We start from the raw sequence: 26,909 nt of genomic DNA, 5'->3' as shown, positions 1-26,909 counted from the left end.
GACCCGGGACGACCCCCAAGGTTGGACTACCCCGGGGCTCGAACCCAGGACCTTCTTGCTGTGAGGCGACCGCGCTGACCACTGCGCCGCCCACGTTTATAATATTTATAATATAATGAATCAACTCCCATACTTTAGTAATGTGTGTGTGTGTTAGTTAGTGTAGATAGCGGGACCGAAAACTAAAGCATTTATGATCCTAATTCTTTTTGGAGGTGGTAGGTATTGTCTCAGAGAGTAAGGGAAAAATCCCAGAAAATTAAAATTATAATAATTATGCATAATTAATGCAAAATATGCATTTTTCTAAAAATGGCCAAAAACCACTTTTCTCGGCATTCCAGATGATTCTGAGCATCTTTGATTTTTTCACCTATATAAAAAAAATGTTCTGGGACTTAGAAATGTTTTGGCATTATGCAAAATAAATGCATTTTTGCAAAAATGCACTTATGATCCTCATTTTTTTGGAGGTGGTAGGTATTGTTCCAGAGAGGACCGGAAAAATAGCAGAGAATTAAAATAATTATGCAAATTATGCATTTTCTAAAAATGGCTAAAAACCACTTTTCTCGGCTTTTCAGATGATTCTGGGCATTTGGGGGGGAGGGAGTTGGAGTGGGGGGGGTTTAGGGGCAGGGGGAAGGCGGTTAGCTGGCAGGATGAAGAGGAGGGAGATTTAGACGGGTGGAGAACCAAACCGCTACATTGTAGCGGGGCTCTTCTAGTATAACAATATTTCATACGGTGGCCTATGCGTGGTCTGCACGTATGTGCGACGTTAAATGAGCTCAAGTCCGGCGCCTGTTCTTGGAAAAGAGAAAAGAATGGTCCGGGTCCGGGTCCGGGTCCGGCCCGAAACGCCTCGGCGTGAACCCGACGGACTCGCAGACCTCGTCTAACAGCGCCCGCGAAAGAAACCCGGTTTGGTTTACGCATGCTCCTTTGCGATTGGCTGGAAGGAAAACACCCAGCATGCACCGCTTCTGAAAACGTCTGTGTGTACGCAGCTAGATGACGTGTCTGCTAGAGTCTGCGCAGGGTGGTCGCTAGTTCACCAACCTAATTCGGTCGGAAGCTCCGCCTCGCCCTTCGCGCATTCGACCAATGAATCTTGCGCCCTGCCGTTAGCCTACCCTCGCCGTAGCCTTGATCCAAACCCCAACTCTCATTTTAAACCTATCCGCAATCATAACGTCCTTACGCTTTGTGCGATAAATAATTCACTTTTGCTTATGAATTAAACCCCGTGAGACGCGGCTTACTGTCGCAAACCTGAGACGCGTCTCATTGGCTGAGGGGAAGGGGGGCGGAACTTCCGTTCGAGCTAGACTGGTGAAATCAGAGACGGTGCCAGCGGAGGCGCTGAGTGCCGGACGTTATGCTGTCGAGCGGACTCGCTCAAATGTCGTATTACCCGCATACGGGTCCGCGTAGCTGCTGAGATAGCTTTATTAAAACCTTCGGCTCAAGTCCGTTTATGAAATAGAGGGAAAATGAACGGCCGTGCGGCCATCTTGTCACTCCTATGCGGGGCTTTGTTGCTGGACGGGGCTTCGGGTTTCTACCTTCCGGGTCTGGCGCCTGTCAGCTTCTGCGAGCCTGGAAAAGATGGCAGAGGGAACGACGTGCCGGACTGCAAGGTAAACCGCAAATGTAACCAATTAGCGAGAACAAAGGCAGGGGAATCGGTAGTTAGCTCGAAAGAAATTGATTGCAAACCATTTCCCTTCGAAGCTCTAACGCTAGGTCCCAAATGTAGCCAGCTAACGCTATGCTAGCGCCACTCGGGGCCGAGCAGACTAGCAAACCTCTAGTAAGGAATAAGCAGGTTAATTTCGGTAAAGGTGAAGTATTGCCCCAATAATTCTGCCCCCAGCTTGTTAAACTAGCAGGACAGAAGCTAGCTGGGGATGTTTGAGAGTACCTGCTCAGACGTCACATGATAAACGCTCCCTGGCTTAATAAGCAAACATGAGTGACAGCACATAGACCAGCTGGTGGTGGGTGTGCATGGCTGAAACGACAATTCGCACTGCAAACTAGATAAGTAGGTATTGCACATTGCACCCCTTACCATTTTAATGAAAACATTGTGCTCAAACAGCACACCAGTTCTGATCATGTCATCCCAAATGCTCTATTTATCCCCTCCGCTCGGGCCACGTCCTTCACTGAGCTTTATTAAAAACAATGCATGAGATGATTTGTCTCTGACAGATGTGAATATTACCAGCCAGCTGTAACTTAATCCCAGCTCTCTTGTGAGCCACAGAGTTAAAGTTAGAGGGATTCCTGGTGGATTCCCCCTCCGTTTGCATTGATTTTGCATTTGAGAGTTTTCCAGTCACAGTAAAATAATCCGACTTGGTCATGTTTCATAATCTTCATTTACCAAACCACGCTGAGGCAGTGCTGTCAATGCGGTATTTCCACTCAAAGGCACAATTGGTATAAGCACAATTAGTCAGTAAGGAAATGCATTCTATGACTTACTGTGGTGACTTACCATCCACAAACTACTCGTATTGATTGCACAGGATTATGTTGTGCAGTGTTTACTTGGTGACTCAGCCACTTGGTGCACATACCATGAGGATCACCACAATGCTAGTCTTGGTACTGTCTCTGTTTTAAGCGACTACTGCTAGATCCCAACTAAAATGTAGGGCCCTTCCTTAGATTCTGTGAATGTGACCAGGTGGTACAGTAGTAGCATTCATGCGGTGAAAAGATATTCTCATATTGGTTTTTGATTGACTGTTTGAGAGTGTTAGATGGTCTAGTTGCAAATAAATGAGGGGATGCTGCCCCATGTCTGCGTGGGTTTCCTCCCACAGTCCAAAGACATGTAGGTCAGGTGAATCAGCCATACCAAAATTGCCCCTAGGTATGAATGTGTGTGTGTGTGGGGGGCTGTGTGATGGCCTGGCGACCTGTCCATGGTGTCTCCCCACCTGCCGTCCAATGACTGCTGGGATAGGCTCCAGCATCCTCACGGCCCTGAGAGCAGGATAAGCGGTTCGGATAATGGATGGATGGATGCTGCCCTATCATTAAACCATTTGGACAGGACCTTTAAATACTTCCGAATTGGCCCCTTAAAAAGATGTAATTGCTCTCAATTTATATAACGGGAGCAAAACCTTCGTTATTAGCTGGCTGCAGAAGCTGGTTGAAACAACCCAAAAGCGAACAGCACAACTATTTTTTTCCCATTGACAGTGCTGTGGCATAGTGGTATTGGACAGCATTGAAATTGTGTCTGCTGTTAATAAATTTAATCAATTGGAAGCCATGTAGGCATAACACTTTAAATAAACCTAATTTTGCTCCTAACACTGTTTCTCTCTTCTTTTCTTTTAGTCAGCCATTGAGCTGTTTGTGAACAGACTGGATTCAGTCGAATCAGTTCTGCCATATGAGTACACTGCGTAAGTAGTCACAACAACTCTCATGTTTTTCTCTGTGTGTGTGTTTCCATCTTGATGCGTACCTCCTGGCACTAAATAGCCGTGTTTCCATTAATTGTCAAGTGAATTTTAAGAGAACATTTTTTCTCCCCAATTGTACTTGGCCAATTACCCCACTCTTCCGAGCCGTCCCAGTCGCTGCTCCACCCCCTCTGCCGATCCGGGGAGGGCTGCAGACTACCACATGCCTCCTCCGATACATTTGGAGTCACCAGCCACTTCTTTTCACCTGACAGTGAGGAGTTTCACCAGGGGGGCGTAGCACATGGGAGGATCACGCTATTTCCCCCAGTTCCCCCTCCCCCCTGAACAGGCGCCCCGACCGACCAGAAGAGGTGCTAGTGCAGCGGCCAGGACACATACCCACATCCGGCTTCCCACCTGCAGACACGGTCAGTGGTGTCTGTAGGGACGCCCGACCAAGCCGAAGGTAACACGGGGATTCGAACCGGCGATCCCCGTGTTGGTGGGCAATGGAATAGATCGCTACGCTACCCAGATGCGCGCCTCACAACTAATCTTAACTGAGTATTTAAAACTGCCTTGCGGGCCAGTAGTTTGAGATCCCTGGTCTACACAGACGATGCTGAAGGTTGTGAGGGTTCAGGACTATCCTCTCTTTCCCCCTGTTCCATCTGGGAGCATCACTTTCGTTTTGAGTCTTATTTATGCATTGTGAGCTGGACAATAGGGCTGGGAATCTCCAGGCACCTCACGGTTCGATTCCGGTTCCCGTTCAGATTCCGGTTCAGAGAGCTACAATACGATTATAAAATGCTTATTGATGCATCTTGATGCATTAACATATTTTTGATTTCTGTACATGATTTATTTTTTCCTCACTGTGACTACTTGCTACTTTTAAAACACAGCATATTTGTAATGATCCATAGTTAAAGTAAACAGATGAATTTACTTCCGTTGTCTTGTATTAATACAGTAACACATAGAAGAGATGCGTCAACTGACGGGTCACGTTTCCCAGCATGCAAAGAAGCAACAAGAAAAGAAAGGAAAGTGTGTCTGTAGCGGTATCCTGGTTGTAAGTGAACACGGGCTGAATTCAGCAAGACTTCAGCAATCACCTGATGACATAAAAAGCTGCCCTCCTTCACAGATAAATAACAGACTTCAACCCACATCCTCCTGTTATGGGCAGAGAGCGCACAGTCCCTCAGACAAAACAAAACAAAAAACAAACATTTTGCTGTATGTTAAAGTCAAAAACAGCTTTCCTACAGAACAACACAGAATTGTGTACCAGCTCTCATACAAAACTAGCACTTTCTGTGGAATCTGTGGTAAAACAATAAACAGTGGAGAAAGTACAAATATGGGCCACAATGAAATCATGGAAGTGCAACACAGCAAAGGTGCTCAGCTGGTGATGCTGGAGTGTGCACGCTTTGTGTAAGAACAGGAGCTGGTCTGCAGGCTGCGCTGTGCAGTAACTTGATCTCCTGCACGTGACACACCGGCTGCCAGTCGTCGGTAATAACGTGCCGTTACGGTGACATCATAAGATTGTGTAGCAGTGGATGTCCACGCGTCACATGTTACTGCTATCCTGCCCGCTTTCCTCAGTGAGTCCATGGTTTTGGTGTTGGTTTCGGGGTGTAGTGTGAGGTGTCGCCGTGTCGGGGAAAAAAACGTCAAGATGGGATGTTGTGTCTTGGCTCCAAAGTGTGCAGCGTAGCGCGGAGGCCCGGGTTCTCCGTGACTGAGTAGGGGTGCGGATCGTTGGCGATAGAAGTTGTGATTGACTTTGTTGGCAGGCAGCAACTACAACCGGCTGTCTTTCCTCCAACTCCAGGTGGAAACCTGAAATGTGGTTTCTCATGTTTGTTGGCAGCATGGTGGCGCAGTGGTTAGCGCGGTCGCCTCACAGCAAGAAGGTCCTGGGTTCGAGCCCCGGGGTAGTTCAACCTTGGGGGGTCATCCCAGGTCGTCCTCTGTGTGTGTGTGTGGGGAGGGGCCCTGTGACGGCCTGGCAGCCTGTCCAGAGTGTCTCCCCGCCTGCCGCCAATGACTGCTGGGATGTTGGGATAGGCTCCAGTATCTCCGCGACCTTGAGGGCTGGAGAAGTGGTTCGGATAATGGATGGATGGATGTTTGTTGTGTTCCCAATATATATATATATATATGTATAGTGTTATTTTTTTATTTTTTTATTACCCCCCCCCTTTTTTTTTCCTCCCCAATTGTACTCGTCTAATTACCCCACTCTTCCAAGCCGTCCCGGTCGCTGCTCCATCCCCTCTGCCGATCTGTGGAGGGCTGCCGACTACCACATGCGTCCCCCCACACATGTTGAGTCGCCAGTGCTTCTCTTCACCTGACAGTGGGGAGTTTTGCCAGGGGGACGTAGCGCGTGGGAGGATCACGCTATTCCCCCCAGTTCCCCCTCCTCCCTGAACATGTGCCTCGACCGACCAGAAGAGGTGCTAGTGTAGCGACCAGGACGCATACCCACATCCGGCTTCCCACCTGCAGACACGGCCAATTGTGTCTGTAGGGATGCCCGACCAAGCTGGAGGTAACACGGGGATTTGAACCAGCGATCCCCGTGTTGGTAGGCAACGGAGTAGCCCGCTACGCCACCCGGAAGCTCGTTCCCAAAATATTTTAATTTAGTTAAGACACAACTTGCGTACCGTGTGGCTCTTGTCCAGGTCCCTTTTCCCTTCAACTTCATAGAAGCCAACATGCCTCCTATGCTGGCTTGTAAACCAGAGGGCTTGTGCGCAGTGGCGCCACCCTGATACTATCCCTGGCCCCCCTGCTGGCCCCACCTCAGCCACGAGTCGCATATGCTGAATATGCTTCTATCTGATGTTTTACACTAGGTGCTGTTCGTTTAAATCCATAATGTATATTTTTCATAATAATTCATGTCAAAGAAAATAACAAATGCATAGCCAGGCAGCCAGCCGCCCTTGATCGCCCGTCACTGCGTCACCCTCCCTCCCTCGTGCACGGTCTGCCTCGGCCAGCAGCTGAGCAGCTTCTGTTTCTAGCTTTGGTGTTTTGTTTTGTTTTTCATTTTTGGACATAGCCTATAATATGTTTGTTTACAAAAAGACAGCAACGGGTGAATAGAGCTGTATTGAAAAGAATGTAAGCTAATAAAGCAGGGATATGAATAGGTTGTTAGTAGGCTATAATAACATGTATATTGTTGACCATGATTATGCTTTTTTGCTTTGTTTTTCATTTCCGGACATACACAATACAACAATGGATCGTCTAACACGTTACAATATATACAGATACACAACACATTAAAACAGAATTGTTGTGGGACTCAAAATGTTAACTGTACCGGTATTAGTCTATGCACATCAGATATTTAGTAACATTAACTGTAAAAAAAATAAGAACCCAAAGTATTTCAGTATGCGATTCCTTAACTCTCATATTGACAGTTTTCAGCAGCCTATACAGGATACCGCAACAACAGAATAGAATTCCTGAAATTCAGTCATGGCTTCTGGTTTTGGTGTGCCACCCCAAGATTTTCAGTGGCCCCATTTGGGCCACCCCTATGAAAAATTTCTGGGGGCGCCACTGCTTGTGGGCCAGTATGTCCACTGAATGTAGTGGGGGAATGTCACGTGCACTGCATCCTAGGATGCTTTATTTATTTATTTATTTATTTATATTTTGTTAACGTGTGTGAATTCTACAGTGGCTTGCAAAAGTATTCATACCGCTTGAACTTTTCCACATTTTGTCACGTTTCGACCACAAACATAAATATATTTTATTGGAATTTTATGTGAAAGACCAACACAAAGTGGCACACAATTGTGAAGTACAAAGAAAATTATACATGATTTGAAAATTTTGTTTACAAATAAAAAACTGAAAAGTGCGGTGTGCAAAAGTATTCAGCCCCCCTGAGTCAATACTTTGTGGAACCGCCTTTTGCTGCAACTACAGCTGCAAGTCTTTTGGGGTATGTCTCTACCAGCTTTGCACATCTAGGGACTGAAATGTTTGCCCATTCTTCTTTTCAAAATAGCTCAAGCTCAGTCAGATTAGACGGAGAGCGTTTGTGAACGGCAGTTTTCAGGTCTTGCCACAGATTCTCAATTGGATTTAGGTCTGGACTTTGACTGGGCCATCCTAACACATGAATATGTTTTGTTTTAAACCAGTCCATTGTAGCCCGGGCTTTATGTTTAGGGTCGTTGTCCTGCTGGAAGGTGAACCTCCGCCCCAGTCTCAAGTCTTTTGCAGACTCCAACAGGTTTCCTTCCAAGATTGCCCTGTATTTGGCTCCATCCATCTTCCCATCAACTCTGACCATCTTCCCTGTCCCTGCTGAAGAGAAGCACCCCCAGAGCATGATGCTGCCACCACCATGTTTGACAGTGGGGATGGTGGTGTGTTCAGAGTGATGTGCAGTGTTAGTTTTCCACCACACATAGCGTTTTGCATTTAGGCCAAAAAGTTGAATTTTGGTCTCATCTGACCAGAGCACCTTCTTCCACATGTTTGCTGTGTCCCCCACATGGCTTCTGGCAAACTGCAAACGGGTCTTCTTATGGTTTTCTTTTAACAATGGCTTTCTTCTTGCCACTCTTCCATAAAGGCCAGATTTGTGCAGTGCACGACCAATAGTTGTCCTGTGGACAGATTCCCTCACCTGAGCTGTGGATCTCTGCAGTTCGTCCAGAGTCACCATGGGCCTCTTGGCTGCATCTATGATCAGTGCTCTCCTTGTTTGGCCTGTAAGTTTAGGTGGACGGCCGTGTCTTGGTAGGTTTGCGTTGTGCCATACTCTCCATTTCCGGATGATGGATTGAACAGTGCTCCGTGAGATGTTCAAAGCTTGGGAAATCTTTTTATAGCCCAACCCTGCTTTAAACTTCTCCACAACTTTATCCCTGACCTGTCTGGTGTGTTCCTTGGACTTCATGATGCCGTTTGCTCCCCAATATTCTCTTAACAAACCTCTGAGGCCGTCACAGAACAGCTGTATTTGTACTGAGATTAGATTACACACAGGTTGACTCTATTTAGTCATTAGGTCAACATTCGATCATTCAGCAATCATCAGGCAACTTCTGAAGGCTATGGGTTGCACTCAGAGAAAAGGGGGCTGAATGCTTTTGCACACCGCACTTTTCTGTTTTTTATTTGAAACATTTTTTTTAAAATCATGTGTAATTTTCTTTGTACTTCACAATTGTGTGCCACTTTGTGTTGGTCTTTCACCTAAAATATATTTATGTTTGTGGTCAAAACGTGACAAAATGTGGAAAAGTTCAAGGGATATGAATACTTTTGCAAGCCACTGTATCTTCGCCTGGTCCTCATGTGAGCATGCAGACCAGCACACTGGCGCCCACACGAGGGCGTCAGTGTGCATCTCTTGCCCATGTACTGATCTGCCTACTGAAGACTGCCGGTGGTCTGTGGGTTGTGTGTGGTCTGGGTAGATTGTGTAACCGAATTGCCCTCCTGGGGTAAATGAAGTTGTCCTAATCTAAAGGTGTCCTGTAATCTCATGTAATATGACAGTTCGATGCCCTCGGCCATTTCATGACAAGTGTCCCCGTTTATGTGTCTTCGTAGGTTTGACTTCTGCTCGGTGGAAGCAGCGAAGAGGCCATCAGAGAACTTGGGACAGGTGTTGTTCGGCGAGCGAATTGAACCCTCGCCATATAAGGTAAGCTCGTGCATTAAAACGTTAATAAACACTGACAGGGAGGGAACGACCCCTCCCTTTATGCAGAGTTGAACCCCTAATGCGTCTAATTCAGCTTAAATGCTAAGCTTCGTTTCTGTACTGGTGTAGGTATAAGTAATGCATCATCACATGCGGCTTGGGCTCTGCGCTATAATCAGATATCAAGGAAAACGACATAAACCCATGCGACACCAACTGTGTTCATGACAAGTCTAGACAAGGCACAAAATAACTGTCCCGATTTTCTAGTTTACATTTAAGACACCGGAGATCTGCAAAAAGGTGTGCACCAAGACCTACAACACTAACAATGCACAGGACAGGGCCAACCTGGATTTCCTCAAGAAGGGCATGCTGCTCAATTACCAGCATCACTGGTAGGTAACACACACACACACACACACACACACACACACACACACACACACACACACACACACACACACACATTCCCATCTGTGTATTGGTGCTGTCAGTCAATTATAAATGTTTTTATAAAGTTAAGAGCATGAAGTGGTGTGACTGACCTTGATAAATCTCAGTTTTGAAACGTGCGAATTTAAGATATTTTATCTTTATGACTTCACTCTTTTGAAAAGACTATTGTTTTGCTTTTCGCCATTTTTATATGGCGTTGCGCTGAGAGTCAGAAAGCATGGCGAAGGAGAGTAATGCAGTTTCATGAAGGGACAAGAGTCTTCTTGTGTTGAGTTTAGACTAGTTATTTTTCAGGCCCTTCAGTAGAATAAAATACAAAGTGGGCCCAAACGTGTGATTTTAAGACTAACAAATCTTGACTTGCTTCTCTGCAACCACCTTTATTCAAATACTAGGTATGAAAACAAACAAATATATATATATATATATATATATATATATATATATATATATATATATATATATATATATATATATATATATATATGTTACGGGTAATGTGAAAAAACAGTTAATGTGCAGACTACTCGGTTAATGTGCAGATAACCCGTTCTGGCGGGTAATGTGCACATTAACCACCCCGTTGGGTAATCTGCACATTAACCGGGTAGTTTGCACATTAACCGTTTTTTCACATCACCCGTAACATATATACATATACCGTTTTTTTCCGAAACCGTCAATGGTGTTGTGAGTGCTCTACAAATGAGGAGTGGAATATCAACACGGATACAGGAAAAAAGATTTTAATACGTTGCAGTACAGGCCTGTTTCCAAAGAAATAAAAAAACATTTTTTTTATTTCTTTGGAAAGAAATATATGTATACGCATAAAATAAAATAAATAAATAAAATGAAAATGAAAAAAATATATTGTGGGAGTGCAGGAATGAGGATACGGAGAGATGGAGTCGAGTCCCACAGTCCAAAGACATGTAGGTCAGGTGAATTGGCTGTACTAAATTGTCCCTAGGTGTGTGTTTGTGTGTGTGTGTGTGTGTGTGTGTCAGCCTTGTTGGTATGGCAGCCTGTCCAGGGTGTCTCCCCGCCTGCCGCTCAATGACTGCTGGGATAGTCTCCAGCATCCCATGACCCTGAGAGCAGGATAAGCGGTTTGGATAAAGGATGGATGTGTGTGTGTGTGTGTGTGTGTGTGTGTGTGTGTGTGTGTGTGTGTGTGTGTGTGTGTGTGTGTGTGTGTGTGTGTGTGTGTGTGTGTGTGTGTGTGTATATATAAGTATATGTGTATATATGTATATATGTATATATACATATATAATTGCTCTCGTGTGTATTTTTGTGTGCAGGATAGTGGACAACATGCCAGTCACCTGGTGTTATGATGTTGAAGATGGGCAGAAGTTCTGTAATCCTGGCTTCCCTATTGGCTGTTATGTGACAGAAGCAGGACGGGCCAAAGATGCTTGTGTGGTCAATGTGAGTGATGCTAAAACTTGTGTGTAGCTGGAAACACGGTGATGACTACCCTGCAAATTGTTATGTTTCTGACTTCATGTTGCAAATACCTTAAAAAGACAGAAAACACTCTGCCCCCTGTACAAGTTATACATGCATTTTCTCATTATCTGTCTGTCGTCCCGACGGCTACTGATTCTGATAATAATGTATCAAATGCCAATTATAACTGGCATCTCATAAATTGGAAAATTTCCCATAATATTGCATACTGCATAACGTTGAATAATAATAATTATAATAATAATTTATACAATAATAATAATTTCTTCATGGAGTTGTGGGAAATATTTGATATTCTTTTCATTTGTATGGATCAAGAGAACTTTGTTGAGTTAAAGGAATAATCTCCCCACTGTGGTTGTGATGGCTGTGGGTTTAGGCCTGAATGTTGTATTTATGATGCTGAATTAACATATTAGATTTGACCAAATTTGGTTGGGGGGAATATTGGCTTCAGATGGCCTCTGAGGTCGCTCATGACCAAGTGTACATTTATATAAGGACCCACTGGTCAGTAGAAGGATGCGGCTTCTGCTGCTCGTGTTGCTCATCTCTATGCTCGAGATATTTCATTTGTCCACAAATACACACTTTTTTGGCCCTTTTTTCGTTTTAACTGTTTATGTTGTTTGGTTTTTCAGTCTGACTTTAATGAAAAGGACACGTTCTACATCTTCAATCACGTTGACATCACCATCCACTATCACATCGTTGAGAATGAACAACTCGGAGCACGGTTGGTTGCTGCCAAGATGGAGCCTAAGAGGTAACCCCTGAGATTGTTATTTTGTATTTTATATATATATATATATGATAGTTAGTATTTGATAGTCCAGTCAAATGCATTGTCAGTAAAGTTGGTATCAAGAAACTAAACACAGGCATGTATGAGGACGCTGTTCCTCTTGGCGGTGGAGAAACGGCTCTAATTGGTTTTGAGTAATCCCGTACTTCAACGGAGACGAGAAAAACAGAGCGGTGAAAGGGAAATCAGCTAAAGATGAACAAACAAAGGCGCACATGCAGAGAAGTCTAGTCGACAGTGGTACCAAAACTGTTCAGGGTTGCATGTCTGCAGTACATGCATAGATTTGTCCCTTTCAGGCCCACGGAGGTAACGTCAGAGGAGTCTCATCAGGACATTTATAGGTCTCAGAAAAAGAACTGAAATAATTCTAATGAAGTGAATATAGGGCCATATATGGTTAGATGAGTTTTTTAGTGAATGGTTCTGGAGACTAACCTTACTAATACTCTGACGTAACATTTAGAAAGTGACCTCAGGTTTGGATAGGAGCGAGATAAATCATCATGACATGGCCGAATTCTTGCTCTTTAGATTCTTTTACCTCTGCCTTCTAAAATGCCATTGTTTGATTAAAAAGGATAGGAAAAAAAGCCTTCAGCACGTGTTTCTTTAATTCTTAATCTGTCATGATTTTAAGACACAAACAATTGTAAAGAGCGCCATCCCTCTTTTTCTCTTAACTGTAACCCAATTTGATTGATTGACTTGATTTGATTTGATTTCTTATTGCACCATGGCTAGCACTAAATTAAGCCATCCTTTTTTGTAAAGAAAAGTTCATGCTTATTTAGTTGAAAAATTCCTAATGAACTGTTTGGCTGGTAACCCAAAGGAATTCAATCAAGTGCAACTGGACTTGGTTATATATCCGTGAAGACGTTTCGCCTCTCATCCAAGAGGCTTCCTCAGTTCGTGCCTTTCTGACTAGACCAAGCTAGTCTGACTGGCTGGTGATGGGATAACTATGACCTGGATGAATGAGAACATTCACAGACATGTTTGGCTGGTGTATAATATGTATAATGTAGCTCTTAGTGAGTCATAATATTCACGAGAATGGATTATTTCATATTTTTAAACATAAAGGACTGTAGATTTCAGAATAAGTTGAGTTGAAGGTTATCAAATGACAACTTCAGAAAAGGAAATTTGTAGGCGTCTGGGTGGCTTAGTGGTCTATTCTGTTGCCTACCAACACGGGGTTCGCCGGTACGAATCCCCGTGTTACCTCCAGATTGGTCGGGCGTCCCTACAGACACAATTGGCCGCGTCTGCAGGTGGGAAGCCGGATGTGGGTATGTGTCCTGGTCGCTGCACTAGCACCTCCTCTGGTTGGTCGGGGCACCTGTTCGGGGGGAGGGGGAACTGGGGGAAAATAGCGTGATCCTCCCACGTGCTACACCCCCCTGGTGAAACTCCTCACTGTCAGGTGAAAAGAAGCGGCTGGTGACTCCACATGTATGGGAGGAGGCATGTGGTAGTCTGCAGCCCTCCCCGGATCAGCAGAGGGGGTGGAGCAGAGACCGGGACGGCTCAGAAGAGTGAGGTAATTGGACGGACACAACTGGGGAGAAAAGGGGGGGAGTCCAAAAAAGAAAGAAAGAAAATGACGTTTGTGTGGAAAAACTCTTTAACTCGAGTCCCAGAATGGGGAATTTCACAAAAAAGTTCAAGTCTGAGTCCCAAGTCTGGCCTGTATTTAGTGACCACAGCAGTTGGCTAAAACTGTGAACTTCACTGTACTGGTACATACGTCTGTGTAGATCTGGATTGTGATGGGAATCTGAGCTCAGGTCAGGTGTGTAATCTCACTAGTCTGAATTGTCCGTTGAGCACCACGTCATAGAGACTTTATTGTTGTGTTACTTTGTTCTGAAATGTCTTTTCCTCTCGCTCCCTCTGCACCCAGTTACAAACATACCAATGTAGATACTCCAGATTGCTCAGGAGGTCCAATGTTCGTCAACAACAAGTTCACGGGAGAAGTCAACATCCTGTACACCCACTCCGTCAGCTTTGTGGTAGGTCCGGTAGCCTGCATATGTTTGTGTCTGGCGGCTGGCTCTGTAATGGAGTAAAGTTTAGGATCTGACTTAAATAAGACTGAATTTTGTGTGTTCACAGGAGGATAAAAACATTCGCTGGGCATCTCGGTGGGACTACATCTTGGAGTCTATGCCTCACACCAACATCCAGTGGTTCAGGTGAGAAAAACGGTCTGAGACCACAAGGAAACACACACAAACATGAAATGAAGACAAATGTTGAAATCAGCTGGCCTCTTGAAAATGCAGGGACAGACAAAGACACAGACACATACCTTACTTCTCATAGTGAATATGGTAGGACATATTAGGAATCAGGAACAGCTGTCATCTCGTTCATGTACTTGCATACACAAAAGAGATTAAATTTCGTTTCTCCCAAGGACAAAAAATATATCCAAAACAAAACGACACCACCAAAAACATACAAAAACAGAGAGAACAAAGCAAAAAAAAAAAAAACCCGTCAACAAATCAGTCCATTCAGTAAACTTGCAACACGGTCCAAAAAATGCCCTGTCCAGAGAACGAACGCCAGCCAGGACGACTGCTGGAACCGCCGGTTTGCATGGGCTAGCAGTTAGCTTAGCCTTCCCCGCTACCGCATCCTGTCAGACCGCCCTCGGTGTTTCCTCCTCGGGCTCAGCTCCAGGCAGGGCCATGGTCCCTTGGCCTACAGGCGCAGCAGACCAGGCTCCCCCAGCCAATCCAAAACCAGCTCTCCCAGCCAGACCCCTCTGACACACCTCCCACGCACTCCACACGACCACACAAACACAGACACAGACAAAAACTGCACAGTTGATGCTAGGCGAGGCCGCCGCCAGACTTCCCTCGGTGTTATCGGAACTGCCGGTCTGCATGGGCTAGCAGTTAGCTTAGCCTGCCCCGCTTCCGCACCCTGTCAGACCGCCCTCGGTGTTTCCCCCTCGGGCTCAGCTCCAGGCAGGGCCGTGGTCCCTGGGCCCACAGGGGGCAGCGGACCAAGCTGTCCCAGCTGATCCAACGCCAGCTCTCCCAGCCATCAAATGAAACCACAGACATAATTCTTCACACGATGGCACAAACTCGGACATAGACGTGGACAAAGACACTGCATAGTCGGCACTGGGTGAGGCCGCCGCAAACACGAGTTCGCACAGAAAATGTGAAAATTACATATCGCATTTTACACTGATTAGACCAAGGGGTACCCTAAATTGTTTTTAGGTTGTTTTGTTTGTTTGTTTTTATTTGTTTTGCTTGTTTTTAGTGTATTCATGTGTCATGTGACAGCTTAGAAATCGGAGTAGGTTTGACAATTCTGAAAATGATGTATCTCACAGCTGCTTGCCGAAATTTGAAAATAAACTGACAGCAAAAACACGTTCATCGTTCGCTGTACTATTCAAATGTTTTCCCTCTTTGGCATTTGAAATACTTGGAAGAGTAAAGGCTGAAAAATAGATATATAGATAGACTACTGGTTTTTATTTGTTCTTCTGTCTCGTATCTACAGCATCATGAACTCGTTGGTGATCGTCTTATTCTTGTCTGGTATGGTGGCGATGATCATGCTCCGGACTTTACATAAAGACATCGCCAGATACAACCAGATGGACTCTGTTGTAAGTACCTGTCTGACTACGCCTCTCTGTGGCCGTATGTTTGGTTGTCATGTGCAGTCATTGTGGTCAGGACTAGCTGCAACCACTCACGAGTGTTGTAGTCTGGCCACAGGAGTTGTTGATGTCTCTGTTAATGTCTCTTTTTACTGCATTTCTGTTGCCATTTCTGTTTGATCACTTGGTATCTTGTCAAGTTTATCGTCCTCGGGTAAGACCTAGTTTATATCCTGACACGTTCACCGATGAGCCAAAACATTATGACCACTCAACAGGTGAACCGAGTGACATAGATCGTCTGCAGACAAGGGCACATGTCCAGGTCTGGGTAGATTAGATGGTTTGTGAACAGTCAGTTCTGGTGGTCAACATGTTGGATGCAGGAGAAATGGGCAGGAGTAAAGACCTGAGCGACTTTGACAAGGGCTAAATTTGTTATGTCCAGATGACGGGGTCAGAGCATCTCTGAAACAGCAAGGCTTGTGGGGTGCTCCCGGTCAGAAGTAGTGAGTACCTACCAACAGTGGTCCAAGGAGGGACAGACTACAAACCGGCAACAGGGTGTTGGACGCCCAAGGCTCATCGATGCGCGAGGGCAACGAAGACTATCCCGTCTGGTCTGAACTGACAGAAGGCCTACTGTGACACAAGTCACAGAAGATTTAGACGATGGTTACTGGGAGGAATGTGTCACAACACACAGTGCATCGCACCCCGCTGCGTATTGGGCTGCATAGCCGCAGACTGATCAGATTGCTCATGATGTCCATCGGTGAAAGCACCTACAATGCGAGCGTCGGAACTGGACCTTGGAGCAGTGGAAGAGGGTCACCTGGTTTGATGAGTCCTGTTTTGTTTTGGATCACGTGGATGGCCATGTACATGTACACCATTTACATAGGGAGGTCATGGCACCAGGATGCACTGTTGGAAAGACGACAAGCTGGTGGAGGCAGTGTGTGATGCTTTGGGCAATGTCTAGCTGGGAAACCCTGTCTCTAGCCATTCATGTGGACGTCAATTTGATGTGTGCCACCTAAACATCGATGCAGACCAGGTACACACCTTCATGGCAGTGGTATTCCCTGACGGCAGTGGCCTCTGTCAGCAGGATAATGCCACACTGCACACATTGTTCAGGAATGATTTAAGGAACGGGATGTGGCGTTCAAGATGTTGACCCGGCCTCCAAATTCTCCAGATCTGAATCTGATTGAGCATTTGTGGGATGTGCTGGACCGACAAGTCCGATCAACGGCGGCTCCTCCTCCCAACTTACAGGACTTGAAGCATCTGCTGCTGATATTTTGGTGCCAGACACCACAGGACACCTTCAGGGGTCTCGTAGAGTCCATGGTTCGGTGGGTTGGCTCTGTTTTGGCGGCGCCCGGAGGACCAACAGCGTATGAGGCAGGTGGTCACAATGTTTTGTCTCATCAGTGTATGTCTGAGTGCTGCTGTTGGTGAGCAGTACAGACATGTGGGATGTTTAACTGGTCACTGGGTGAGACTTTTTGGTGATGGCAGTATGTCAGTGTGGCACTGATGATTTATCGAGTAGTAGGCACTTCCGTGCTCAATTTATTACCGACTATGGTCTTTTCTGCATCAAATTTAAGATTTGGAACGTACCAAATCAGTAAAAAAAATTCGTTGAACTTTGTACAACATTTCTAGTTTACGTTCAGAGGTATCTCTTGAATGCAGTTTTGGCCCCAAGCGGCGATAACCAAAATGAGGTCAGTGATTATGTAGCCCAAGATGCTTGCAGTTATGGCATTGCTCATGTCAGACTAGAAAGATCTATGATAAAGTCTGAGTGAGTATGGCCAACACAAAGACTTAACAAGTATATCTCAGCAAGAAGGATGGCTCACACGTTACACTAAAAATCGAGCATTTGAAGCGGTTTTAAAAACAATATCGGGTTCATCGTTTAGCAACTCCTATCGTTAATTTCATCATGGAATAGACCGCTATGCTGCCTGGACGCCCGTCTTTGCTCTTTCAGTTTTTTGGGGGGGAATTTTCCCCCTTTGCTCCGAGCCATCCCGGTCGCTGCTCCACCCCTTCTGCCGATCTTTGGAGGGCTGCAGACTACCACGTGCCGCCTCCAATACATGTGGAGTCACCAGCCACTTCTTTTCCCCTGACAGTGAAGAGTTTCACCAGGGGGACGTAGCGCGTGGGACAATCACGCTATTCCCCCCAGTTCCCCCTCCCCCATGAATAGGTGCCCCGACTGACCAGAGGAGGCGCTAGTGCAGCGACCAGGACACATACCCACATCCGGCTTCCCACCTGTACACACGGCCAATTGTGTCTGTAGGGATGCCTGACTAAGCCGGGGGTAACATGGGGATTCGAACAGGCGATCCCCGTGTTGGTAGGCAACAGAATAGACCGCTACACCACCCAGACATGCTCTTTAAGTGATGGCCAGCAGAAGTTGGTTCATGGAGATGTGTTCACGTGCTCATGTATTTACATTCACATGTCTTTCTGTCTGCACTGTCTGTACTGTGTGATGTAGGAGGATGCCCAGGAAGAGTTCGGCTGGAAGCTGGTCCACGGGGATGTCTTCAGACCTCCCAGGAAAGGAATGCTGCTGTCTGTTTTTCTCGGGTCGGGAACACAGATCTTCATCATGACTTTCGTCACTCTCTGTATGTGTGTGGATATGTCTGTGACTTTCTGTGAACTGACATATAATCAGACATGATCATGTTATGTGCTGGGATGTTGTCTTTTGATGTTCACGGTAAATTGCGTTTCTGAAAGTGCCTCGACAAAAATACCTCTTCCTCTCTGGAATATCTCACCTCTTACATTGTGTCCCTGCCAGGCTAACATGACACCACCTTTTCCTCTTGTGGCATTAAAATGTTAAAAAATAAAAGGGAAAAAAAAACAAATGTTACTGAAACATCAGGACACTAATAATGAGCAGTGTAGATTTGTTGCCCTGGTTTATAATGCAAAACTTGTGTAGTAAGACAAGTGTTCTTCCTCTGCCCCTGTTCCCCCAGTCTTTGCATGCCTTGGTTTCCTGTCTCCTGCCAACCGTGGGGCATTAATGACCTGTGCTGTGGTGCTGTGGGTGCTGCTGGGGACCCCCGCCGGATACGTGGCCGCCCGCTTCTACAAATGTAAGTGGCTGAACTGAAGGAAGTGAAGATAGACATGGAAAACTGATAAGATGAAGTCTCAGTCATGGGAGGAACGAGGCTATCGCAGAAGGACGGAATGTAAAGGTCATGTGAATTTAAAGATCATGTGAATGTAAAGACCATGTGACTGTAAAGGTCATGTGAATGTAAAGACCATGTGACTGTAAAGGTCATGTGACTGTAAAGGTCATGTGAATGTAGAGATCATGTGAATGCAAAGACCATGTGACTGTAAAGGTCATGTGAATGTAAAGATCATATGACTGTAAATGTCATGTGAATGTAAAGATCATATGACTGTAAAGGTCATGTGAATGTAAAGACCATGTGACTGTAAATGTCATGTGAATGTAAAGACCATGTGACTGTAAAGGTCATATGAATGTAAAGACCATGTGACTGTAAAGGTCATGTGAATGTAAAGATCATGTGACGCAAAAGGTCATATGAATGTGAAGACCATGTGACTGTAAAGGTCATATGAATGTAAAGACCATGTGACTGTAAAGGTCATGTGAATGTAAAGATAATGTGACGCAAAAGAGCAGAATTTTCAGTTGGGTAGCTGCAGCTTGAATTACAGTACATACACAAGTAATGTTACCACATGTTTATAGACATGGCAGACCAAAGTTGGACTTACTGCTAGATTTTATGGATGTAAATAAGATGTTAGAGGACAAATACACAGTTCGTCATGATAGATTAAAAGAACTTCTGACAGCCTCTCTCAACCCTCTGTTTCTCTTTTTTTCTCTTGTTTCTCTTTTTGCTGTCACTCACGCTAGCCTTTGGGGGAGAGAAGTGGAAGACCAATGTTCTGCTCACAGCCTTCCTGTGTCCAGGGTAAGACACACACATGCACACACCTCTGTATAATATATATATATATATGGGCCGTGCAGTGGTTAACGTGGTCACCTCAAAGCAAGAAGGTGCTGGGTTCAAGCCCCGGGGTAGTCCAACCTTGGGGGTCATCCCAGGTTGCCCTCTGTGTGGAGTGTGCATATTCTCCCTGTGTCTGCGTGGGTTTCCTCCCACAGTCCAAAGACATGTGGGCAGAGGTGGACAACCCGGCTTCAGAAAGTAAAAGTCCTGCCACGTATTTGTTCCACCCATACACCACACCAGCTGAATTTAATTAGCACAACTCTTCAGCCAGGTATAGAGTGAAATCACCTTGTTAGTGAATGGCTCGAACAAATACGTGGTAGGACTTTTACTTTTCTGAAGCCGGGGTGTCCACCTCTGCATATAGGTCAGGTGAATCAGCCGTACTAAATTGTCCCTAGGTGTGAATGTGTGTGTCGGCCCTGTGATGGCCTGCGACCCTGAGTAAGGATAAGCGGTTTGGATAATGAATGAATATATATATATATATATAGCTTTTTTCTTTTTTTCAGAAACCATCATTGGTGTTGATAAAAGTGCTCAACAAATTAGGAGCAGAATATATACACACACACACTTCTGTCGCCTTTGGGTTGACCCTGTAATTCCCTATTTTAATGAGTATTTCAACATTAAAGGTTCCTCCTGTCTAATGTCTCTTGCTCCTCCCTGTTTTCCAGAGTTGTGTTTGCAGATTTCTTTGTGATGAATCTGATCTTGTGGGGTGAGGGCTCCTCAGCAGCCATGCCCTTTGGTACACTGGTAGCCATATTGGCTCTTTGGTTTTGCATCTCGGTACCGCTGACCTTCATAGGGGCCTACTTCGGCTTCAAGAAGGCTGTAAGTGAAAACGCACACAAACAGACCAGACAAAGACACACACACACACATAAACACACGCACACTGAGGGGAAACTTTCATGCATTGGAGTTGGGTGGTTTCATTCCTGCCACTTTCTTGTCTGCATCTTGCCAGGGTTTAGTGACTCTGCAACAGTATTTTGAGAAAAGTATTCTGTCGGGATGTTTTCCAGAATAAGAATCTGTTTTCACCCACAGTGTAAGTTAGCCTGCACTGCACACTTGACGTGGTGGTTAAGAGAAGGTTGTGCATCAAAGTAAGCAAAGGGGAAAAAGGGAATTGTGGATCTGTTTTATAAAGCCAGTGTTAAAAGGGTAGAGACTAGATGTAATATCTAGATCCAGTCATTTACAAATGGAAAAATATGGAAGGTAGAACTTAATACACAAATACAACCATGTAGCCTGTGACTGTACCAAATATACAACTGATGCAAAATGAGTATAACTCATAGAGTCGGCTGAAGCACATCAACACCGAAGGGCACATAAAATTAAGCTATTAATTAAATTTCCTTCATTAATGCCCTCGGGGAAATTCAGTTACTGCAAGTTAACCCATCCTAGCTGTGATGTGTGTAGCTAGGAGCAGTGGGCTGCCGCCGTCATGCTGCGCCGGGGGACCACCTCCAGTTCTTTTCCCATGGCCTTGGTCAGGGGTGGGCGGCACAGTGGCGCAGTGGTTAGCGCGGTCGCCTCACAGCAAGAAGGTCCTGGGTTCGAGCCCCAGGGTAGTCCAACCTTGGGGGTCATCCCGGGTCGTCCACTGTGTGGAGTTTGCATGTTCTTCTCGTGTCTGCGTGGGTTTCTTCCGGGTGCTCCGGTTTCCTCCAACAGTCCAAATACATGTTGGTCAGGTGAACTGGCTGTACTAAGTTGTCCCTAGGTGTGTGTGTGTGTGTGTGTGTGTGTGTGTGTGCGGGCCGTGATGGCCTGGTGGCGTGTCCAGAGTGTCTCCCCGCCTGCCGCCCAATGACTGCTGGGATAGGCTCCAGCATCCTTGAGAGCAGGATAAGTGGTTTGGATAATGGATGGATGGATGGATGGATGGATGGTCAGGGCCACAGACAGGAGTGTGTTACAAAACGTTCACACATTTTCAATATAGCAATCTAAAGAAATGGTTTTAGTAGGGTTTGTTTTATTGACGGTTTTTCTGCCTTTTCATTCAGTTGTTAGTTTAATTTCCTCTCCCTATTCTCCATCTGGTTGTCTCCAGGGTATTGAGCACCCAGTGCGGACCAATCAGATTCCTCGCCAGATCCCGGAGCAGTCGTTCTACACCAAGTCCCTGCCTGGTATTGTCATGGGCGGAATACTACCTTTTGGCTGTATATTCATTCAGCTGTTCTTCATACTCAACTCCATCTGGTGAGAATGAGAGGGAGACGGATGTACACAGACAATGTTGTTGTATGTGGATTGTTATAAGTCACTCGATGTCTGACAATTGATGCTGAGAACTGGTGTAGCATATATGATGTTAGCTACTCCACACAGTCCATGGCTGGTTCTCTGTTCATGTTCCTTTTGACACTCACACTGACCTGAGGGTCACATAGTCTCCTAGTTATTTATGCATACTGAATATTGTGAATAAACTCCTGTGATCGGCTGTATGTAAATAAGGTATTCATCAGCATACATGGATACTCAGCGGTCGGTGTACTCGTGAAGCCATGGTTATACATTATTGTCACAGTGGATAATATTGCTGCCTTCTGGATGTAGTTCCATAGAAACGGTAATGTTCACAGGTTTAAATAGAATTGTCTGTGTGAAGGAATCCTCAGGACTCAAGTGTGTGTGTGTGTGTGTCTCTTTCCTGTGTACATATATATGCTAGGTCCCATCAGATGTATTATATGTTTGGCTTCCTCTTCCTGGTCTTCATCATCCTGGTCATCACTTGTTCAGAGGCAACTATTCTTCTCTGCTATTTCCATCTTTGTGCTGAGGTGAGCGGTGGATTCCATTCCATCCAGGTCGTTACTGCACTCATGTCACTGCTGGGTTCACTGTTCTCCTATCTGTCCCTCATAAATATTACTAATATGATGTGATGTGATTGAACTGTCCTTTGAGCTACTTTGGCTGAGAGAATTATTAGAGACATATCATTGTAAGGATGAATAGAAACAAAACAAAAAACAATCCCTTAAGAAAGCATTGAATGCATTTAGGGCCGTCTCCTTCTCACTGAACCATCTTACCACCTATCACAAGTCATCAGCTAAGCCTCCTACAGACTGTGCGATGTGGGCCGTCTCAGATGAAAGATGACTAAACATGGCGATATCTTTGATCGTGGCTCCAAAACGGTGGTCCTACGTAGCACTGTGAGACGGGTTCAGAGAGGGCCGTTACTACGGTCTTGCGACCGAAGATAAGCTGGGACAGAAGTCTGACAGGGTCAGAAATGTAGGATGACCATCTCACAACGTGACTGCTGCTACGACCTACGTCGTAGGTATTTTCTGTTTAAAAGATACTTTCTGTTCAGTAAACTGTAAACTTGTTTTGTTTGTAGGATTACCATTGGCAGTGGCGCTCATTCCTGACAAGCGGGTTCACAGCTGTGTACTTCCTGGTCTATGCCATACACTACTTCTTCTCCAAACTGCAGATCACTGGACTGGCTAGCACCATACTGTATTTTGGATACACCATGATCATGGCACTGATTTTTTTCCTTTTTACTGGTAGGTACACCAGAAAGTAAGGAAGGCAATATTGTGTTTTTACTGGTAGGTACACCAGAAAGTAAGGAAGGCAATATTGTGTTTTTACTGGTAGGTACACCAGGAAGTGAGGAAGGGAATATTGTGTTTTTATTGGTAGGTACACCAGGAAGTGAGGAAGGGAATATTGTGTTTTTATTGGTAGGTACACCAGGAAGTGAGGAAGGGAATATTGTGTTTTTACTGGTAGGTACACCAGAAAGTGAGGAAGGGAATATTGCGTGCCACACCATGTGCATGACCGTTTGGTTAGAAAACGACCATGTTCTCTTCCTCATATACACTGCTAAGCAGAAAGAGCCAAAGCCATGTGTTTGGTAATTGATTAAAAATTCTATGGCAGGGGCGTCCAGGTAGCGTGGCGGTCTATTCCATTGCCTATCAACACGGGGATCGCTGATTCAAATCCCCATGTTACCTCCAGCTTGGTCGGGCATCCCTACAGACACAATTGGCCGTGTCTGCGGGTGGGAAGCCGGATGTGGGTATGTGTCCCGGTCATTGCACTAGCACCTCCTCTGGTCGGTCGGGGCGCCTGTTCAGGGTGGAGGGGGAATTGGGGGGAATATCGTGATCCTCCCACGTGCTACGTCCCCCTGGCGAAACTCCCCACTGTCAGGTGAAAAGAAGTGGCTGGTGACTCTACATGTATGGGAGGAGACATGTGGTAGTCTGAAGCCCTCCCCGGATCAGCAGAGGGGGTGGAGCAGAGACCGGGATGGCTCGGAAGAGTGGGGTAATTGGCCAAGTACAATTGGGGAGAAAAAGGGGGACCCCCCCAAAAAAAATTCTATGGCAGGATGTTTGTGCTCTTCTTTAACCTTACAAGCTGAAGGCAGACAGCACAGCTCTTGTTTCAGATGCACAACTAAGCAGAGATGTGTAGGGGTTGTAAAGTTTATGCTCATTGAGTTTTTAAGTAGTACTGCCATCACGGTCTTTCTCGTCTGCAAGTGAGTCGGACTATTTTGACGATGAATTCTCTCTGTCCTCAGGTACAATTGGATTCTTTGCTTGTTTCTGGTTTGTTACCAAGATCTACAGTGTTGTCAAGGTGGACTAAGGACAATTACGTCAAAAAATACCTGGGACTTCTGCTCTTCTTTCTTTGCACCAATTATCCCTTCATCCTGAGATCGACAGACATAGAGGATAGCCATATGTGGCCCTCCTTGCCCATCACAGTAACAGACAAACAGCCGGGGTGTTTCAGTAAAGTCACATGGCACTGTGTAGTCCATCTGAGAGGAGGTCACTGCCGCAGCTCACTGCAGCTTCTGGGATTCAGCTTGGTTTGTGCAGCGTCTCCAGTGTGCGCATGTCAGAACGTGGGAGTATGTGGTCCAATTGGTAAAACTTGTTAAAGTAACGGAAAGAAAACGTCTATGTTACAAATCAGGTTTTGTGAGATTGTAAGAATTGAAATCAGTCAGTATTTTAAATGATGAAATTTTTATTTGTGCAGCAGCTGACTCCTTCAGTGATTGGGTTTAGTTTTCCCGGGTGGGTGATGTGAGATTGGGGATAATCTGAATGGGCAATGTACCAGGCAAAATTAATTATTATTATTATTAATTTTTTTTTTTTCTACAGAAATGAATCATCTAATCTAGTTCTAAGAGTATTCATTCCCGCACAGCACAGGGACAAAGGAGTGCTGTGCTGTTTTGAGTTTGAACGCTGCCCATTAAGTCAAAAATCCAATGACTTTCAACAGTCAGGTGGGAATTTATGTGTCGTACTCATTTTTTTTTGTTCCCAGCAGTGTTCTAGAAGGAGTGGGAAATTCCAGTGCACAGTGTCACCGCTCTTTATGTGTGTGTAATGCATCTGAGATGAAGAGGCTTCATACAGTCCACCTGAATACCAAATATTATTTTAGAAATGGTATTTAGCAGCCCTCTTGATTCATGCCTTGGTGACAGCTTTGCATCAGTTGTGCAGAAGATGCATAAAGTAACCCGTATGTCAGCCGTGGATTGGCAGAAAGAAGCTTTTCCTCGATATTAAAACGTTTTGGTGTCGGAATTATTGATTGTAAATAACTTTCTAATGGTAAAAGGTGAAGGATCTCTGCAATGGAAGATCAAAAAATGAAAAGGTGTGTGGATGAATGGAATTCTCCCTGTAACCGCCGAGGCAGCGTGGCTAAAAGAAACATCCATTCCGATGTTACTTTGGTCGTCCTGCTTTTGTTGGCTTCTAACTGACGGACTATTAACCAGCTCGGTGTCTTGTTATTCAACTCTCATATTGTGTTTTCCTTTTGTTTGTTTTTACTTGGCCTTGATTTGGGTGTCGAGGAGTGTTTGGCCTTGATGCTTTGGGAAGGCATTTTTCTCCTTGTAGCGAGGGTAGTGCGTTTAGTTCTAGAACAGCTTTGTTAACACAAGAGATCAGTCTCACCTGAGGAAAAGGTCCGGCCTCTGCGACTGCCCCACAGGCCATGTTAATCGGCCTGGCTCTTAACAACCAACCGGGGCAGCCTCCTCCTCCTCCTCCTCCTTCTTCTTCTTCTTGAGAAGGCTTCCCAGCCGGCACGCCAGTCACATTGTGCGCATGCGCAGTAGCGTAAATGCCGTGGGCGTTGCTTGGCCAGCAGGCGGCCTCTAGATAGCCGTGTTTATATCGAGAGTGGGCGGGGCCAGTCACCGTATTAACGGAACAGAAGGCGTAGCCCCACCCCCCCCCCACCCCTTAGCTGCCATTTTGTGTAAAACATCCGAGCGGGATTCATTAAACAGCGTTTAGTTCACACGCTAAACTTAGCCTTTGGCTAACGGGTCGGACCCTTTAGTCGACTGGTCATGCGGGAGACCCCGGGTTGGCGTCCCGGCCGCCCCCCGAGTTATTAGCTTAATGCTAAATGTATATCTTGTAGTTAATACGCCGTTTACCCGTAATAGCATATCGTAGTTTTAGCACCGAAAGTCTCGCGTATGGCTCGTTAACCCGAGAGAGGGTGTGCCACGCGGGGCCGCCAACACCGCGCACGTGCGACACGATTGACAGGCGGGCGGGTTGAGCCGCCTCCTCATCCTGATTGGTTAAGAGATGCCAGCCGATCGCGCTGGGGGGGGCTTTTTCTCAAAACACGTGGTTTGTTGATCTCTGTCGGGTTGCGAAGAAATGTTCACCAAACGTTACCGAAACGGGGAATGCGAAAGAGCAAGTCTACCCCAGCTCTACTCCGCCATTACCTTCACTTCCTGCAAACGGGTCAGATTCGGTGCATCCTGATGGGTGAAAGGTGGAGAGGACGCGACACCGACTCTAGGATCCCGACCGCACAAGGACTCGCCCAGCAAGCTTGACCCAGATCCTGAGTATTATGTTGTGTCCTTTTGCGCATCTGGACCCCTGGGCAAAGGCTTCCGGGTTGGGAAGAGAGTGCAGAGAAAGGCTTCTTCTTCGTGGGTTGGCGTCACGGCCCGTTTGCTGAAGCGCCCAGCCGTTTGCCCACGTGTCACGGTGCCTGGTTTGTAATTTCTTGGATGCGAAGTTACTTTGGTGGATCTTAGCCTCCTCCTCTCTGTGTAAATACTAACTTATATATTGTCCAGGACAGATCTTCTCGTTGGGCTTTTTTTTCTCTCTCTCTCTCTCCCCTTTTCTCTTTGTTTGTAAAAAAAAAAACAAAAAAAAACGAAAAACAATTTAAGATTATGAGCAACTGGAGACAAATTAAAACAATTTTCAAG

At 45.6% G+C, this 26,909-nt stretch overlaps 1 protein-coding gene across 1 annotated transcript; it reads left to right on the top strand.

Annotated features, from left to right (window-relative positions):
- The first annotated feature begins 1,360 nt into the window (after positions 1 to 1,360).
- On the top strand, positions 1,361 to 26,909 carry LOC130122464 (transmembrane 9 superfamily member 2). The gene is made up of 17 exons (XM_056291392.1): positions 1,361 to 1,643; positions 3,367 to 3,434; positions 9,057 to 9,150; positions 9,421 to 9,548; positions 10,917 to 11,046; positions 11,730 to 11,854; positions 13,806 to 13,917; positions 14,021 to 14,100; positions 15,440 to 15,548; positions 18,079 to 18,211; positions 18,575 to 18,694; positions 19,504 to 19,561; positions 20,287 to 20,446; positions 21,687 to 21,838; positions 22,314 to 22,425; positions 22,998 to 23,169; positions 24,204 to 26,909. Exons 1-17 carry the CDS (start codon positions 1,497 to 1,499, stop codon positions 24,269 to 24,271), a joined length of 1,968 nt encoding a protein of 655 aa, XP_056147367.1. The 5' UTR covers positions 1,361 to 1,496; the 3' UTR covers positions 24,272 to 26,909.

The sequence above is a fragment of the Lampris incognitus genome, chromosome 13 (genome assembly GCF_029633865.1).
Source record: "Lampris incognitus isolate fLamInc1 chromosome 13, fLamInc1.hap2, whole genome shotgun sequence".
In the NCBI taxonomy this organism is placed as follows: Eukaryota; Metazoa; Chordata; class Actinopteri; order Lampriformes; family Lampridae; genus Lampris; species Lampris incognitus.
The sequence above is the reverse complement of the archived record's forward strand: the minus strand, read 5'-3'. Positions and strand labels throughout refer to the sequence as shown.